The sequence below is a fragment of the Panthera tigris genome, chromosome B2 (genome assembly GCF_018350195.1).
Source record: "Panthera tigris isolate Pti1 chromosome B2, P.tigris_Pti1_mat1.1, whole genome shotgun sequence".
Classification (NCBI taxonomy): domain Eukaryota; kingdom Metazoa; phylum Chordata; class Mammalia; order Carnivora; family Felidae; genus Panthera; species Panthera tigris.
In genome coordinates this window covers 25,265,239-25,283,689 of record NC_056664.1, presented here as the reverse complement: position 1 = coordinate 25,283,689, position 18,451 = coordinate 25,265,239, and the positions used below count along the sequence as shown (strand labels likewise).

General features: G+C 50.3%; 2 protein-coding genes across 5 annotated transcripts in view; one reads left to right on the top strand and one right to left on the bottom strand.

Moving 5' to 3' along the window:
- Positions 1–384: 384 nt before the first annotated feature.
- PSMG4 (proteasome assembly chaperone 4) lies at positions 385–10,749 on the top strand. The gene is made up of 3 exons (XM_042985847.1): positions 385–649; positions 6,853–6,928; positions 10,559–10,749. Exons 1-3 carry the CDS (start codon positions 476–478, stop codon positions 10,678–10,680), a joined length of 372 nt encoding a protein of 123 aa, XP_042841781.1. The 5' UTR covers positions 385–475; the 3' UTR covers positions 10,681–10,749.
- A 1,883-nt stretch (positions 10,750–12,632) lies between these two features.
- SLC22A23 (solute carrier family 22 member 23) overlaps positions 12,633–18,451 on the bottom strand; it is a 181,903-nt gene continuing 176,084 nt past the window's right edge. For 3 of the 4 annotated variants that reach the window (XM_042985839.1, XM_042985844.1, XM_042985846.1), the window contains one exon: positions 12,633–17,139. In XM_042985839.1, the coding sequence (XP_042841773.1) occupies positions 16,782–17,139 (358 nt within the window). In that variant the 3' untranslated portion in view covers positions 12,633–16,781. The remainder of the gene's footprint in view (positions 17,140–18,451) is intronic. The other variant, XR_006217521.1, reaches the window with a different exon arrangement.

Here is an 18,451-nt window from a genome sequence, read left to right as displayed (position 1 = left end):
GCTTAAGGCACTAATTTAAAAGTGGTTGTCTCCGAAGGGCTGTGAGTCAGGACTTGGGAAGACGAGGCAGCTAGCTCCAGCCCTTGAATGCTACTCATCGAACACTAATTGGGGTGAAGGAGGGAAGGAACAAGCAAGGGCGGGTTCTGCCAGGCGCCCGCGGACTCCCTAAGGTCACCGCCGGACACCGGCCCAGCCCCTGCTGCTGAGGACCGCGGGTTTTCAGTAGACCCGGGCGCCGGGAGAGGCCGGCGAGACAGCGCAGCCAGGGCCCGGCCTACTCGGCGTTTTCTAGCCGCCCGCCCCCGCCCACTCCCGGCCCCGCCTACGTCCCGGGCTAGCCCCGCCTTCTCCCCTGGACCGAAAGCGAAAGCGCGCTCGACCTCTCGTCGCTCGCTTGCTTGGGTCTGGCCCGGCCGACGACGGCAGCGGGACCGGAGTCTCGGCGTTTGCGGGCGTGGGCCCGCCGGGCGGCATGGACGGGCCGCCGGCCGCCGCTGGCGGGGACGTCTCCCTGCACAACTTCAGCGCGAGGCTGTGGGAGCAGCTCGTCCACTTCCACGTCATGCGGCTGACGGACTCGCTCTTCCTGTGGGTGGGGGCCACGCCTCACCTGCGCAACCTCGCGGTGGCCATGTGCAACCGCTACGTGAGTGCGGGTCGGGAGGGGGCGGAGGCTGGGGGAAGGACTGGGAATGCCGGCCGGCGTGGAAGGTTGAGGTGCGAGGGGTCGGGCGGGTATGGGGGCGGGGGCTGGGAGGCAAGGTGACTGAGGGTCCAGGCACGTGACTGAGGGTCCAGGCACGCGCCTGGTGCCCGCCCGGAGTAGTGGGGGTTGTGCTTCCCTACTTGTGCCCTCAGTCTTTCCTGGGCCCAGGGGGCCTCGGGGCTCTCCGGAACTCTTCCTGTGATGTCTTCAGGAACCGGGGTTCTGGCCTGCACCATCCGTGGGGAGCCGAATGCCGTCGGCCGGGCGTGGGCCCCCAGGAGATCCCCGCCGATCCCTTCCTCCTCTGTCTTTAAGGCGGGCGCCCCTCTGCTGGCTCCTCGAGCCCCGCTCAGTAGTTGGAATGTTCAGGGCTTTGTCGTGGGACTTCTGTCTGGTCACACTCACCCTCCCGGAGGATGGTATCCACCTCTTAGTTTTCCTGCCATCTCTGTATTGAACACACCTAATTTTCTTTGTTTCCAGTACAGACCTCGGACTCCTGTGTCTCCACCTGAAAATCTGATAGGCATCTCACACTAGACTTTTTTGAAGATCCAACTCCTTCCTCCCCGCCCCCCCCCCCCCCCCCCCGCTACTTCTAAGGTGCTGCTTTTTTTTAAATATGAAATTTATTGTCCAATTGGTTTCCATGCAATACCCAGTGCTCATCCCAACAGGTGCCCTTCTCAATGCCCATCACCCACTTACACCCAACCCCCATCAACCCTCAGTTTCTTCTCAGTATTTAAAAGAGTCTCTTATGGTTTGCCTCCTTTCCTCTCTAACTTTTTTCCCCTCCTTCTTCTCCCCCTTGGTCTTCTGTTGAGTTTCTCAGGATCCACATATGAGTGAAAACATAGGGTATCTGTCTTTCTCTGCCTGACTTATTTCCCTTATAACACTCTCCAGTTCCATCCATGTTGCTACAAGTGGCCAGATTTCATTCTTTTTCATTGCCAAGTAGTATTCCGTTGTATATATAAACCACATCTTTATCCATTCGTCAGTTGATGGACATTTAGGTTCTCTCCATAATTTGGCTATTGTTGAAAGTGCTGCTGTGCATCAGCACTCCTGTATTCCTTGGGTAAATTCCTAGCAGTGCTATTGCTGGGTCATAGGGTAGATTTATTTTTAATTTTTTGAGGAACCTCCACACTGTTTTCCAGAGCGGCTGCACCAGTTTGCATTCCCACCAACAGTGCAAGAGAGTTCCCATTTCTCCACATCCTCTCCAGCATCTACAGTCTCCTGTTTTGTTCATTTTAGCCTCTCTGACCAGTGTGAGGTGGTATCTGAGTGTGGTTTTGATTTGTATTTCCCTGATGAGGAGTGACGTTGAGCATCTTTTCATGTGCCTGTTGGCTATCTGGATGTTTTCTTTAGAAAAGTAAGACCTAACTCAACCTCTTCCCTCAGACCTGCTTCTTTCACAGCCAGCCCATCTGTTGTTGTGGAAACTCCATTCGAACCTTGATTACTCTCCCACTCTCCCCATGGCGAGTGTCAGTGAATCTGTAGGCACTGCCGTCCATCAACACATAGGGGGAATCCAACCACCCTGTTGGCCTGGCTGGGTCAGTGAAAGAGTTCACCCAAGGCAGAACAAAGGAGGTAGAAGTTTATTGAATACACCGCAAGGGAGCTGGGGGAAGGACAGCAAGGGAGAGACTGCCTGGAGGCAGTGGTGAGGGGCTGTAGTTAAGGGGGTGTGGGTTCTAATGGAATTTTCCTTTTTTGGTACCTGTGTTACGGAACCAGGCTGGAACCCTGGCGGAAAAACCAAGCGGCACTAGGAGATCTTTGTGGATTGGAGATAATTATTTAACACCAGTGTTCTCAGAGGAGACTGTTTCTCCAAAGGTCTGAGCCCGGAATGCAAGTGAGGAGGGTAATTTATAGCCGCCAGCTTCCATATCTGTGGGGGTTTTCGTGCACACAGCAAAGGAGGAAGAACCTGGAGGAGGGGTCTCTAAGCTAGAGACCAGAGTTTGTTTTAGCCCCATTGGTCATCTTTGGCGTACTTTATTTACTTTTCCAACACCTGTGCCCAAGTATAAGTAACCCACCCATTGGTCAGCTAGGACTTAAGGATATTTTGAGGTGGGTCACCTAATGGGCCTGTTTGTATTCAGCCAAGGGGTTGGAGGGCACTGTGGGCCCTTCTGTCTTACTCAGGTTTCCATTGTTCAAGTTGGTTGCCTAAAAGGTTGCTTACACACCTCTCACCTCCTTTCTAGCCTGCCCTCGGTGAAGCCCGCAGCATCTCCTTTCCTCCTAGCCTGATTCCCCCTTTGCTGTTTGTGTTCATTTCTTAGAGCTGCTGTGACAAAGTGCCACAAACTGGGGGGCTTAAATCAACCAAGATCTATTCCTTCACAGTTCTGGAGGCCAGAAGTCCAAAGTCAAGGTGTCAGCAAGGCTGGTTCCTTCTGGTGGCTCGTGGGGAGAAATCTTCCCATGTCTCTCCCATCTTCTGGTGTTGGGGGGCAATCCTGGCATTCCTTGGCTTGTGGCTTCATCACTCAGATCTCTGCCTGTGGTGTCACTGGCCATCTTCTCTGTGTGTTTCTCTGTGTGTTTTCTTGTAAAGATCCCAGTCATAATAGATTAAGGGTCCACCCTATTCCATTATGACCTCATCTTAACTTACATCTCTGCCAAGACCCTATTTCCAGTAAAGTCACATTCACAAGTGCTAAGGGTTAGGATGTGGACTTTTCTTTTTGGAGGACACAGTTCAGCCCACAACACTGCCATGTGGCTAGTTGCCTGCAGGGCAGCAGACGGCAATCAGATACTGTCATCCTTCTGCTGCAGACCTTTTAAGAGGTAACCTCAGAGTACAGGTCAGAGACTTTACAGTAACCCTTTAGGCTCTGCTACCTGGTAGAGCTCCCCTGCTACTGCCTTCCTCCCTGCTTTAGTACATGGGCATGCCCCAGTATTGCTTCCTCTGCAGTTTATTGTCAGTATCCATGATGGAGGTGAGGTTTGTCTGGTTTAGGAGTAGCCTGGCAAGCTGCTCATTAAATCATTGCTGAATGAAACAATGAGGCCCCCCTGGAGGAACTCTGGGTTTGCTAGGGAGGGCTACCAGTAGTAACCTGCAGCCTGGCAGACTGTAAGGATTGTAATCTATAAGGGGCCCTTGGGGTGGTGGGCAATCAGAGGAGAGAGCCATCAGGCAGGACCTGGGCAAGGCTTCGGGAAGGAGACAGCCTCTGAATGGGACCTCTGGATGTCTTCACACAGTGTCCTTCTTCTGCCCTTTCCCTTCTTGCTGTTCTTTTCCTGGGTGGGTTTTCTTTGATTTCTTTTCTGGTGGGTACCCGCAGCTGGGCCTTTGGGCAGGTGGCAGTTCCATGTCTTCTTTCATTGGAGGGGAGAGGTAGAGGGTCTGCGGGGGTACAGGGTGATGGATACGGTGGTGTGTTTGGAGCTTGTGGTGCCCTGGAACCTCCTTCTTTCATAGTCCTAAGGCTATAGTCATAGACAGTGGGTTAGGCTGTGGGTCACATGGGGCTCAGGACTGTTCATTAGTAAAACCAGGCATTGCTTCCTTGAATCAATTTCAGGATTCCTCCTGTGGGCTGCTTTGGTGCAGTTTGGCAGTCTGACCATTTGGTAGTCATAGTTCCTAGAAGGGTGTATTTTCTCAAATGGAAACTCACATTCCACGAAGATCAGGTAGGAAAAGGAAAAGGGGCCAGTCTCAGTTACCAGACCTGTCAGAAGTTCATTCCCCACTTATTGGCCACCTTGTGTACCTGTACATTGTCCTTCAGGAACAGAGCACCCAGCCAACTGGAGAGAAGTGTAGACCATAGCTTACAGCAGGAAACACAAGATTCCTGTGGAATAGGGCTTGGCAAACCAGGACCTACAGGCTGGCCTGCTGCCAGTCTACTTTTGTAACAAAGTTTTATTGGAACATAGATCTGCCCATCCATTCAGTAATGTCTGTCAGAGCTTTCGTAATTTGATAGCAGCATGAAACAGTTACAACTGGACCTTCTCCATAAAAAACTAAATGATTTAGGGGCGCCTGGGTGGCTCAGTCGGTAAAGCGTCAGACTTCAGCTCAGGTCATGATCTCGTGGTTTATGAGTTCTAGCCCCGCATCGGGCCCTGTGCTGACAGCTCAGAGCCTGGAACCTGCTTCAGATTCTGTCTCCCTCTCTCTCTGCCCCTCCCCCACTCGTGCTTTGTTTCTCTTACTGTCAAAAATAAATAGAAACATTTAAAAAAGCAGCAACAACAACAAAAACCTAAACGATTTACCCTTTGGCCCTTCCTAGGAAAAGGTTGTTGGCCCATGCATGGAGGATGGCACCAAAGGGTCTGTGATGTCTCCTCCCTCCTCCCTTTCCCCTCTACCCCCACACGCAAGACAAGACCATCTAGAACAAAATCACATGCCCTGCTTTTCTTCCAGCTGGCCCCACGTGGTCTGTTTGTGGCACCACGAGAGGCTTTAGAACAAGGGTGATACAGATTCCCCCAACATGATGGAGGCTGGCCTGAGACCAGGGAAAAGGGGACATGGGGCCCTATTTGCTCAGGTAATTTAGCATGTGTTGGGCACACTTGGTGCCCCATCCACAGTAAAACTGTCTAGGCCTATATGTGTGCCTGGGAGACCAGTTGGGTGCAGTATGATTTTGGAAATAACGAAGTACTAAGGGTAACAATATGGAGTTTTTAGTTTTGTTTTTGGTGGGAAATGACCACCTTGTTACGGTAGATTTTCTAGAGTTTAGATACTATTAGCATAGAGCTGAATGTTGAACTTGAACTTTGTAAACAGCATATTCATTAAGATCATGTTTTTGTTATCTTTTCAACAAAAAAGCTTGCAGTAAATGCCTTTGTTCTTACCCTGTGTTTTTTGATCATCTCTTATAGACCCGAACAAGTTCTCTCTCCTTTTGAAGTGACTTTGAACCCCTAGGAGACCAAGAGCAGTCTCTGATCCATGCTTTACTCACAGTATCTGGCACACAGCAGGTGTTTGTTCAGTTCACCTGTCTCTACCTGGACAGTGTGGGGGGATGGGCACCAACCCCAGAGCCTTTGGTGGCAGAAGCTTATTCTTCTAAAAATCTTGCCTCTGTACCGAGGCTGTTTCTTTTAGAAGTCTAATATTTTGATAGAAGTAAGTTTGACCATATTATAAGTTAGTGATTTTTTTTTCTCCTAAGCTAGGTAGGAATTTTAATGGTAAGGGGAGTTACTTCCAAAAGTAATTGAATGGGGCGCCTGGGTGGCTCAGTCAGTTAAGCGTTTGACTCTTGATTTCGGCTCAGGTCATGATCTCCTGGTTTGTGAGTTTGAGCCCCTCATTGAACTTTGGGCTGACAGTGTGGAGCCTGCTTGGGATTCTCTCTCTCCCTCCCTCCCTCCCTCCCTCCCACCCTCCCACTTTCTCTCTCTCTCTCTCTCACTCTCAAAATAAACAAACAAAACCCCAAAGTAATTGGAAGTAACATTTCTTCTAAATTTCAGAAGGGCCACATTTATTTATCTTTAGTTTTATTGCTTCTTATCTGAAATGAGGATTGGCCAAACATAATCTGATGTTCCTTTATTCGTTATTTGGACCCTGATGACTGATGTCCTTTTGCAAACTCATAGGGCCCTTGTTGACCTTGAAGAGCGTAGACCCCTTCAGGGGCATGGAGCCGTGTGCTCTCTTACAGGTCTGGATGAGGAGATTGGCGTCCTGCCTTCTCCGTTGATGCCTGACTTGCGGGCGAGAGGGACCTGGTAGCAGTGGCACCCAGACTCTGTGACGAGCTTTCCTCTGCTCCCTTAATGATCTCTTGGTGGTAATGTTGCCCTTCAGCATGCTTTGGGGCTTCCAACCCTAAAACAAGCCTTTTGTGTAAAGTAAGTCTTATAGCTTATTAACAGCACTGTGATGCCAGCTTCAGGTGACTGCTCTTCGTCTGTCCTAGCTCTGTGACATCACATACAGTAGAGGGTCAACCGACCTGGCTGTTGACACAGATGCCAGACCTTCCTCCTCTTGGTAAAAGTGTCTAACCTACCAGAACCTGCCACTGCCAGGAAGGATGAATCAGAAGCTACAGAAGTTTGGCCAATGGAGAAGCAGCATTGTTTTCTTTGTTTCTTTTTAGGATTCCATCCCCGTGTCTACCTCCCTCCTCGGAGACACTTCTGATACGACCTCCTCTGGCCTTGCCCAGCGCTTAGGTACGTGCCCACGGCTGGTGCTGCAGGAGCAGCTGGGTGGGGACCTCGCTGTTTAATGGAACCATGAGGCCGGTGACTTTAGAAGGAAAGAATCCTTGTATTGATGAGCACAGATGTCTTCTTTAAGGAGGGCTTGTCCATGCCCTTGACCATGACCACTGTCTCAGGGCCAGCATGTTCTTAAGGGCCTCCCACGTCATGCCTTGGCTGCTGTGCAAGCTGATGAATGACAAGGTGATTCAGTTCCCTCCTGTAAACACATGACCTCCTCGTGGGAGGAGAGTGTGAGTGGTGCCCACAGTACCTATCAGGCAGTGGCTCCGGGTAGCCGCCTGGTGACTCAGGAGACCCCGGGCAGCCGCCTGCCAGCAATGCACAGGAGGGATTGTCCTTGTTCAGAGCTCGCAAGAGGGGAGGCTGGCCTGACCTGAGTGTGGCGTGGAGGGTGGTGAGCAAGAACGAGAGGTTAAAAGCGCCACCCTCTCCCGGGCCCCAAACACATACTTTCTGGAAATGCCCAGGTAGTTGGGGTAAGGATGGTATGTGTTCTGCCCTCTGCCGGTGCTCAGTCGCCACGTCTCCCAGGGCACCTGGAGACATGGGACAGCCGGGCAACCTCTGTCTCCTCCTCGGGCATCGTGTTCACCAGTGCTCCCTGTCAGTTCGGTTCCAGAGCCCATTATGGGGCCCCATGTCCTGGTGCTGGGGTGTACGGTGGCTGAGGTCTGGGTCCTGACTTTAAGAAGCTTCTGGGGGCGCCTGGGTGGCTTGGTCGGTTAAGCGTCCGACTTCAGCTCAGGTCACGATCTCACGGTCCGTGAGTTCGAGCCCCGCGTCAGGCTCTGTGCCGACAGCTCAGAGCCTGGATCTTGTTTCAGATTCTGTGTCTCCCTCTCTCTGTGACCCTCCCCCGTTCATGCTCTGTCTCTCTCTGTCTCAAAAATAAATAAACGTTAAAAAAAAAAATTAAAAAAAAAAAAAAAAAAAAAAAAAAAAAAAAAAAAAGAAGCTTCTGGTTTAGTGGCACTGGCATTTCTATCGACCTATCCCTGCTTAGTGGGAGTTTACATGCTGGTCACTCAGGGAGGCAACTGGGTGAACAGCACAGCCACACACTGGAGGGGGGGTGGGGGAGGAGGGGGCAGGGTGAGGACTGGTCATTCTAGACTTGCCACTCTGAGTTCTGTGTGTGAGGAGGGCCGACCATGAGGGCAGCTGTGGCATTTTAGGAACATCTGTACCTTTTTAGAGAAACCTGGCTAGTAACTAGTGTGCGCTAGTAACCAAACTAGTAAGTTCTGGTAACTTGTTACTAGGAAATAATTTTACATTTACAGAAAATTTGCCCCAAATATACCGGGAATTTCTGCTTAGCCTTCGCCTAGATTCCCAGTTGCTCTCATTCCCTGTGTTGATACTATTTTTTTCTGAACCACGTGAAGTTAGTTGACGACAAGATGCCCCTTGGCTTCTATGTGCATCACTGTGTGTTTACCGGCGTTGAAGGGCTGACACACGTAATATCAAATAGACCACTGCAAGCCCTGCCTGGTCAGACGAAGACGTGGGAGAGTGTTCATGTTTATAGGATCACCCCAGTGTGGGAGACGGATTCTGGTAGAGGATGGCGGGGGCTTGTTTGCTGTGCCACGAATAAATTGTTTATGCCAATAAAGTAAGATGGGCCCAAGGGTACCCTTGAGATGAAAGCCTAGGAGCAGTTTGTATGCAACAAACTATTATTTTTTTTTAGTTTTGTGCAAATTTTAAAAAATATTTTTCCTATGTGGTTTCCATCAATTTATAATAATCTGTATAAATTGTGACAGAACATAGACAAAATAAGTCCTCACCAACTTATTATTAAACTCAGATATTAACGAAGGGTCCCTCCTGCCTTGTTATCAGCAAAACCTGGCAGTCCTGAGTCTTGAGTCCCAGCAAGGACAGGCACACAGAAAAATCTGGAAAAGTCAGTGGTATGATGTGGCTGGGTCTGGTGATGCATGGTGGTGGTGGCACCAGGGGGCTGTCCAGCACTGCCCTTCCCTGTTCTGGTCATCTCGAGCTTAGGTCTGGACCCTGCAGTTGAAAATACATTGCTTGTGTAGAGGGGTAATGAGAAGAGAGAAGCATCCTGAAACAGTATCTTTTTTTGTTTTTTGTTTTTTTTGACTTTTTTTAACGTTTATTTTTGAGAGAGAGAGAGACACAGCATGAGCGGAGAGGGGCAGAGAGAGAGAGAGGGAGACAGAATCTGAAGCAGGCTCCAGGCTCTGAGCTGTCAGTGTGGAGCCCAACATGGGGCTTGAACTCACCAACTGTGAGGTCATGACCTGAGCCGAAGTTGGACGCTTAACTGACTGAGCCACCCAGGCGCTCCCTGAAACGGTATCTTATATGGAGGATGAAAGGAAGTAGAAAAAGAGAAGATCTAGTGGGTTCAGAGTAACCCCAGAAGCATTGGAGGGCTTTGGTGTGCATGGGGACGCCCTTATTCTGTGCAGCACAGAGGGCACAACTGGGTCTGCTGGGTGAACAGTGCAGGCAGATAGTTTTGCTCCCTGTAAGAGCCTGTCTGAGCAAGTAGAATGATTGCCCACCCCCCCTTCTGGGGACAAGGAATTTCCTGCCACCGAACAAGAGTAGGCAGAGTGGGCTGTGACTTGACAGATGCCAACCTCACCTCACCTCACCTCACCTCACCTCACCTCACCTCACCTCACCTCACCTCACCGTGTTTTCACCTTTGATGACAGGGCTGGCATGGTCATCTGATGTCTGTGGGCTGGCGGAGGGCGGGTGGGTGTCTCTGTGGGGAGTAGGAGTTTGCACTTGCCCTGTGTGTGTGGTGAGGCCAGGTTGCGTGAGGAGGCGTCATCACTGGTGTGGTCGATATTTAACTGGTTTAGGCTTACTGCCTGAATTGCCGTCAGGATAGGTCTTTCTGATTCTGGGCATGTGACTGTGCTTGATTTTTGTAGTTGGAGCAGTACACCCCAACTGTTGGTTCTGTAGAAAGGGTCAAAATGTCTCTTCAACAATTGAAAGTCCTACATTTGTGTGTATATGCACACAATATGTGCATGTAAGTGTGTGTTATATAAAGGTACAGAAATGTAGCCCCAGGATTATCCCTGGGAAAAGACTGGAATTGGTAGAGAGGGTGGTACTGAAGGAGAAATTAAGTATTTTAAATACTTTGGTATTATCTGTATTTTAAAAAAGTGAAAAAAAAAAAACCCACAAAAAAACAAACCAACTTTTTAAGTAGAATAGTGGATTAGCGCTTGGATCCCCTGGAGGGCTTGTGAAGCAGGTTGCTGGCCTCACCCCCGGCTTCCGGGATGGGGGCCTGAGAATCTGCAGCTCTAACAAGCTCTCAGGTGCTGCTGCTGAGGTGGGGTCATGCTTGGAGAACCACTGAGGCAGAGAGCAGGAGGGGGTCTCAATGACTGTAGTCTGCATTTGTGGCCACTGCTGGGGAAGAGCATTACAGATTAGATCCACCTTCTCTCCCTGAGACCTCGCTGTCTTGTCCCAGGCATCTCTCTGCTGTGAGGTAGGTGTGAGGCGCACACAGCCTCCAGGCTTTTCAGTCACGTCTGTGCCAATGTTTTCTCTTTTTAGCCAGGAAGACCAACAAACAAGTGTTTGTCAGCTATAACCTTCAAAACACGGACAGTAACTTCGCATTACTCGTAGAAAACAGGATCAAGGAAGAAATGGAGGCTTTTCCGGAAAAGTTCTAGGCAGAGTGGCAGAAGTGAGGATTTGTAACTTATGTACAATGTACATTTAAATAAATGGATTGAATTTCACTGTTTGTCATTAGGTTCATGTATGTGTTGACGTTTTGTTTTTAAAGGGTTAATCTTCCTAACTTTCCTTCTTCCCCTCACCAGCTTCTGGGCCAAAGGCTACAATTGATCAGCTTGGGGGAGGAGAAAAGCAAAATGGGCAGGTGGGGTTCCCCTTGTGACCGCTCAGTACTAGGGAGCTGGGGTAAAAAATGGGATTTTGGGGCGCCTGGGTGGCTCAGTTGGTTAAGTGTCCAACTTCGGCTCAGGTCATGATCTCACGGTCCGTAGGATCGAGCCCCACATCATGCTCTGTGCTGACAGCTCAGAGCCTGGAGCTTGCTTCGGATTCTGTGTCTCCCTCTCTCTCTCTCTGCCCCTCCCCCACTCATGCTCTGTCTCTTTCCATCTCTCAAAAATGAATAAATGTTAAAAAATTTTTTTAAAAATAAAAAAGGGATTTTGTTGGAACTGATAATTTAGGAAGGAGGTAAATTAGTTATGACCCTGCTGTGTACCTTCCCAATTAGAATTAAGGTAATAAGTCTTTGTGCTTCACATTATGTTCTTCCTGTCCCATTCTGGCTGAGCCTTTTCCCATCATGGCTCCTCCTGCCGTGTTCTCCCTTGGGCCTGGGTCCAGTCCTGCCTCACACTGCTCACTGGATTTATGGACTGGGTGAAGTTCTAACTTCTCTGGGCCCTGTTTCCTCACCTGTAAATCAAGAATAATCTCTGCCTTGACTGGGTTGTTGTTAGGATTAAGTACACCTACATGTTTTGCAGACTCTGTGAGTGCCCTCACAATTCAGATGTCGGTTATTGTATTTATCCACTTAATTTTTATGGATCCAAATGCTTTAGTTCCTCCTTGCTCTTCTTGCTATCACTTTCTTTTCTCCCAAGTCCTAAGAACCTGCTTTGGCTACCTTCGATCTGTAGCCCTTTCCTGCCTGCCATGTGTAGTGGATTCCGGACTTTCTAGTTTCCCACACTACACATTTTCTTTCACACTCTTTTCTAAAAGCCAGTATTTCATGGGTCAGTGGCTTCTAACCCCAGCTTCACATCTGAATCCCTGGGGGTGGCCTTCACAGATTGCCCACGCCTGACCTTTCCCCAGAGGTTCAGATGGCCTGCACCCAGGTTTTGGTGGAGTTGGAAAACTCCCCACAATGTTGCTCTGCAGAGGCAGGGTTGAGGACCCCGGCAAAGGATTTTCTAATCTTCAGGGTCCATGTGGACCCCTTTTGTTGCTAGAGGCAGATAGTTGAGGGCCCTGTAACATGTTTCATGCAGTGGCAAAAGTCTCGTACTGAGCTAGTAGGCAACCAGGGGTGGGTACACTCTGGCCAGGACATAAAGGCACTTGAGAGGAGCCGATCTGGGGTTTAAGACACTTGCCTCCTTTGCAGACTTCCTGTGCTAATGTCAAAGGCCTCGGCCACATGGTAGGTTGCAAGCACAGTGGGCCCCTCTCTAAGAAGAGTAAGTGACACAAAATCAGGGATATGGAGAGAAGAGTTTGGTATAAATACTTTATTAAAGAAATAGTGTTTTCTTGTTAAAAAATACTACATTAAAGAGAGTTTTGGGTTATCAGTCTTTCCTCCCAGAATCACAGTGTAAGAGAGTCATTTCTTGACCTCTCTAGGGACTGTCCGGCCACAGAATAGGACATCGACACACAAGAGAAAAGAACTCTCCAATTTCCTGATGGCTCCCGTTTCTCAGGTGGTTTGAGAATATCACTAAGTGAACAGTTTGTGTTTACTCCAATCTCTGCTTCTGCCTGCCTTTTAAGACTAGGACCCTGCAAGCGAGGTAAGAGGCCACCCGCTGTCCCCTCAGGGTGAGAGTAAAGACTCGGTTTACAGAGGCGCTGAAGTAGGGACAGTGAGAGCTGCATAAACAGGTAGAGTTTTTATTACTTTGTAGTCAATGGTTGTGAAATGCCCTTCATTGGATACCATCAGATGAGGTAGGGAAGACATTCCAGTGGAAATTTGTTAATGGGGCAACATTTTTATTTCTGTACATTTACATACAAATTTTCCCCAAAGGTACAACAGATGTGACATCATGCAGACGTTTAGCTTTGAACGACAGTTCAGAACCCGATTTAGGCTTGTGCTATGAATGAGCACCTCCAGAGTAATCCCGGTCGACATGTACAGTAACATGGTTCTTACAGAGAAACCTCAAATGTTGGGGTTGCAGGAAGGACAGAGGGAAGTATTCCCCACTAGACATAACACACTGTACTGCTTTTCCAAAACACACAATACATTAAAGTGAGGTGTCCTTTAAAAGAGTTGAAGTGTGGGCTCCCCCAGCATGTGCGTGTACCTGCGCGCCACCTAGGGGCTGGGCGATGCGATGGTCACACGATTCATTTAATGGCACTTCAGTCATTTCTTGTTTGGCTCTAGGAAGTGGTAATGTTTGAGTGCAATTACTTCCTTTACGAGGTTTATTTTTGCTCTCTTTCTGTTCTGTGGCGAAACCAACTTACCAGCCCCTTTTCCCTAGTTGAAAGTGATTATACTCTTTTAGAAAACAAAGCATTTAAAACTGTTTCCTATTTGTCTTGGTGCTAATATTTAGTGCATGTGGTGTTCTTGTTGACTTCTGGAAAAGAACAAAATGAAATATCCAGCCCTGTCTCAAGTGTTCACATTTGTGCATAACTTTTATTGAAAGGGGATCACAGCTCCCTGATAGGATAGCAGGATGCACGAGTGGGTGGCAGAGGAGGAGGAGAGCTGGAGCACGTACCCTGGGATGTCTCCCCGGGCAGTGGGGGGTGGGGGTGGTGGAGGTGTTGGGGAGGGCGGACTTGAATAGCAGGTGCCTGAGAAGTGTTTCCTCACTAACGACGAAGGAAACAGGACCGAGGAGTCCAAACACTACTGACAGGTGCCAGGGAGCTGGTGGCCTCAGCCCCCACCCATGCAGAGATGGATCAGGCTCCGGTGGGCCCCCTGCTGCCTTGCTCACTTGGTACGGGATTTCCCAGTGCTCAGCCCACACGGAAGCTTTTCTGCTTTGGCTCCGTTTCGTAAAGGCATTCCTCAAGAGCTTCAGAAATCCCTAAGCTGAACCAGCAACAGGACAGGAGCTCAGCCCGACCCTGAGGCTGCTGGGAGAGAAGAGCTGTGGGACCTCTTTGCTGAGACCTCACTGATTGTTGGCAAGACAGCCTCCTTCACATCTGCCAGACTTTGGTCCCAAGAGCCCAGTCCTCACGCTAGCTTCTCTTCTAGTGGATGATGAGTTAGTCCTGATCGCTGAAGCGACAGTGCTGTCTCTGCTGGACTAGTTTTTGTAGTTGTCACGTCAGATGGAGCTCAGAGACCAAGGAACAGAACTTTGTGCTGTGCCTCGCCTCTGCCTTCCTGGATAGAGATTACTGGCAGCACATGACAGCTTCAGTACATTTCTTACAGAAGGTCTACGTGACCAGCGAGAGAACACGCTCGAGTCCTGCAGGACAGCAAGGGGGCTGTCCCAGCACTGCAAGGTGTCCCGGGGCTGGGGTGAGGGATGCAGACATGTACCCGGCCAGGAGCAGCCCCAGGGACCTCACTGGCTCCTTCCCGCCTCCCCAGCTGCACTGTGGCCTGACTGCTGCCTGGACTTAATGGGTCTTGCTGCCAGGTGGCTTTGTAGCAAGTACTCTAAAAAAGGCAAAAGGTATGTCACAAGTTTGGCACGTGAAGGCTGCACAGATGTAAAGAAAGTTCTTTTTAAATTAAGGTGAATGCAGACTAACATTGAAACATGGAACAAAAGTGACTTAACCGACATGAAGGAAGGCCTGGGTGAGCTGGGCTCAGAGCAGGTAGAAATGGGGAGAGACTGCTAGGCGCCCTTCCTTCCCAGGAGGCCCTCCTTCCCAGGTGGCTTCCTTCCCAGGTGGCCTTCCTTCCCAGATGGCCTCCTTCCCAGGCGGCCTCCTTCCCAGGCAGCCTTCTTCCCAGGTGGCCTCCTTCCCAGGTGGCCTCCATCCCAGGCGGCCTCCATCCAGGTGGCCTTCCTTCCCAGATGGCCTCCTTCCCAGGCAGCCTCCTTCCCAGATGGCTTTCCTTCCCAGGCAGCCTGCTTCCCAGGTGGCCTCCTTTGCAGGCAGGCTGGACACCCCAGGCACTAGTGATGAGTCAGACACAGTGCAGTTGACTCCCTGGAATCACGCATGCCTGCAAGTCTGCTCACCTCCCCAGCAATGTTTTTATCACACCCGAGGGCTCCTACTGGGGTCTAGCAGTTTTGGAGGAGAGAGGTGGGTGGACTGAGAATAGGCCAGGTGGAAAGCTGGAAAGGGAGAAGGGGAAGTTATAGCAATCTCTTTTCTGGCCCTTTTGAGTTCTAGCAGCTGTCAGCTGGAAGTCACCTAGTTGCTTCACAGACTCGAGGCCACAAGTTCCCTGGAAGAACACAGCTCACAGCAAAGACATATGTCACAGAGTGCAGAGGTGGACAATTCTAGAAAGAACCCAGGCTGTCCAAAAAATCGGGTGCCTGCGTTGCTACAAGGCAGTGCCTGCCTGCGCCAGTGTTGTTTCTTAGTGGCCCCCTGGGTGTCCTTGAGGAGGCCCTCCAAGGTTCCTCTGAAGTACCCCCAGACAGATGGAGAAAGCCTGACCTGGAAAAGGCAGGAAGAAGCCTTCACTGTCTGGGACAAAAATGAGGAACACAATGAAAACCCTTGGCTATCGGGGATGGGTGTTGAACTTTGGTGAGTTATTGCTTTCTCTCCACTGGTCTTGATGCTTTAAAGAGGCTGGAGGTCAGGTGGACTCACCTGTGAGATTCCCACTCCTCGCCCTAAGCCCCCCTCTGTGCTGACGGAAGTGACAGGAAGCAGGAAGCAGGCAAAGGCAGGCTGGAGGGGGCAGCGGCTCCCACAGGCTTCGCAGTCTCTCAGCGTGAGGTCAGTGAGAGCTGACAGTCGTCCGGGCTGGTGATCTCTATGCGGTGGTGTGTGCTCGAGATGTGGGTGACGGGCTGTGTCTGGGAGAGCACCCCTCGCTCCTGTGGGTTTGCCTCAGGCGTCTGTTTCAGTTATGTCCCTAGTGGTTTTCAGTTCAGAGAGTAGCCATGTTTTCAAGTTGCACTGGCCAAGAAGCTGAGTGTGAACGGGGCGCTTTCCTGGTGGAGCCAAACCCGGGAAGGATTCCTGATCATGTTAACATGTCTCACATCTCCATACCGTTGCTCGTCGTGAGCTCGGCCAGGCAAGCCTGCGTCAGCGAACTGTGGCTGTAGTACCACTCATTGTTTAGGATTTCTGGTGAAATGTCCAAACTTTTCCCCAGACACCTTCCAGCGTCAAGTACGAAAGGATGATCCTGAAGGAAAGACTAAGCTGGTTTTAATGACATCTGGGAGCTGCTTTCCCCCAACACATGGAACAGAAGCTCTTACCTCACAAACACACACACACAAAAACCCTTTAAAAACCATACACAGACTCTCTAGCAAAAACCTAATCATTTACATTTCACTCTGTCTACAATGTGGTCATGGAGATGCTCCATGACCGGTCAGTCTGCACACAGGCAGGCGGCCTTGGGGGGAGCGGGCCCAGAGGGAGCGGGCCCAGAGGGAGCGACCCCTGGCTCCTCTGTGGGGTGCTGGGCAAGGATGGTGTGTAACCTCCAGGACCGCTGCGCTGGTTGCCTACAGCGTCCTCCTTGGTGGCCGTGTCCCTCTTCCGAAGGAGGTGGTTCCGTTTCGAGATCAGAGGAAAAGGGAATAAAGTGCTTCTTGTAAAAATGACCAAAATAAATACAAACATTTCATGGCAGAAAAGAAAGTCCAAAGGGTTATTTCCAAAGAGTCTGCTTCTTCAAACACGGTCCTTAGAGTCTTGGAAAGACAGAGTTTCCCCACACCAGTTGACAGTCTTATCATCTGTGGCATCAGCAGGAGAATTAGGGTTTCCCTGCCCCCAGCCACGTGTTCGGTCCCTGGTCTGTAAACCTGTGCCCAAACAGCCCCAAACCCTTGGAGCCCACAGCGCCCCCCTTCAGGGAAGGCCATGCTGAGAGCTACATGGACTTCATGCCGTTGGCCGTGGCATTCTCCGGCAGCCCATCCCCCGCGGTGGCCGCGTCGTGGAGGCCAGAGTAGTCCTTGAGCTCGGCGTTGGTGAGCAGGAGGGGCTGCTCCCCCTTCTTGTGCGGCAGGAGCGGCTGCCGTGTGTAGTGCTCCCCATTGGAGATGTTCTCGGGCAGGCTCTGGTTCCTGCTCTCAGGCAGCAGGAGGATGCAGATGATGCAGATGAGCGTGCAGCAGGCAAAAATGATGTGGTGCAGGAAGTAGCCTTTCTGGTTGTGCAGATCGATGATGGGCGCCGTCAGCATGCCGAAGCCCGCGCTGGCCAGCACCAGCCCCAGCCCGCCGCACCTGCAGGACAGCACGAGCACACGTGGTCAGTGTCCACAGTCACACCCCGCCATGGAAGGGCACGGCAACTCTGTGGGGGGTGGGGGAGGGAGGGGACACGCTTGGGCAGGATCACGGAGCAAGTTCATGGCACCACCCCAGTGTATCCCACATGATGGATATCCCAAACCACCTTCGCCTTGGCCGGCTTTGTACCACCTCTAGAGAATACTTTTTCTCACCAGCGCAAGTTGTTTTACTTTATTTTGAAAGGCAATTTCACAACACTATGTAAATGGAAAACCAGTACCACTTGCCATAAATGATATGCAATGAAAAACAAAGTATTATTAAATTATGGTCTTTCCCAAGGTTTGCTCTTCATTTAGAAATTGGGGAGTAGGGGTGGGGGTGGATTAACAGAGGTTAAAGAGAGTAATATAGACCTACCAGCACTAACAGATTTTCTCTGGCCATAACTAGAGAGACTGGGAGATACTTTGAAGGACAATAATTTTTCTCACCATGAGTCGTTATTTATTGTTGCACACCGTACCATCATTCCCAGCTTGGGGAGCTACTATACCAGGAATCTTACACTGTGATTGAGAGAAATTCACAGCAGCACTGAGCTCAGAAAGTCCTAAATGTAAGCCTAGAGCGAGTGCCATTTATCTCCGTTCCTCTGCCATTTGAGGGAACCTACCAAAAGTTCTAGAGAGATTAGTAGATATGCAACATTAAAATCCGTCAAAGCTCCAACATCTCTCCTTTGACATAAAAGCATATTTTGGGGGATAAGGTATCATGTGGCCACCGAGAAAGCAGTGCAGGGCCGGGCTGCAGTAAAGGGGACCATGACATTCAGGTGACAGGAAGTCGTGGCCCCACTGGGCCCTGCAGTGAATAGGCCAGGGAGGGCTGTCTGGTCTCTGCACTGGAGCTACAATGAAGGGGCCTGATGGATGCAGTCTTGTCTCAAGGAAGGGGTCGTCTCAGAGAGCAGATCCAGACCAGTGGGCAGAGGGTACAGGGATGTGGATTTCAGTTGTTTTAAGGAAGAACTTTCACTGGAGTTGCTTAAGAGCTTATGCACCACCCTTTAGTAAATTGACCTTTATTCTTGGATGTGCTTGGGCAGAAGGCCCCTGCAGCAGGCTCTCGGAGGAGCCTCTGATTCTCTTGGTTGGCACTACAGGTGGCTCTAACTCACAAAAGTACTGACATACAAGGGGATGAGACACAAAACCAATGTGCGAAAGTCAACTGTACGTCTACATGCTAGCAACAAAGAAGCTGAAAATGAAATTAAGAAAATTCCAGTTATAGCAAC

Excerpts from the sequence above, each read along its gene's own strand:
- PSMG4 (XM_042985847.1), top strand. The coding sequence starts at position 476 with ATGGACGGGCCGCCGGCCGCCGCTGGCGGGGACGTCTCCCTGCACAAC. Across the intron at positions 650-6,852 it reads TGGCCATGTGCAACCGCTAC|GATTCCATCCCCGTGTCTAC; the intron begins GTGAGTGCGGGT and ends GTTTCTTTTTAG. Across the intron at positions 6,929-10,558 it reads TGGCCTTGCCCAGCGCTTAG|CCAGGAAGACCAACAAACAA; the intron begins GTACGTGCCCAC and ends TTCTCTTTTTAG.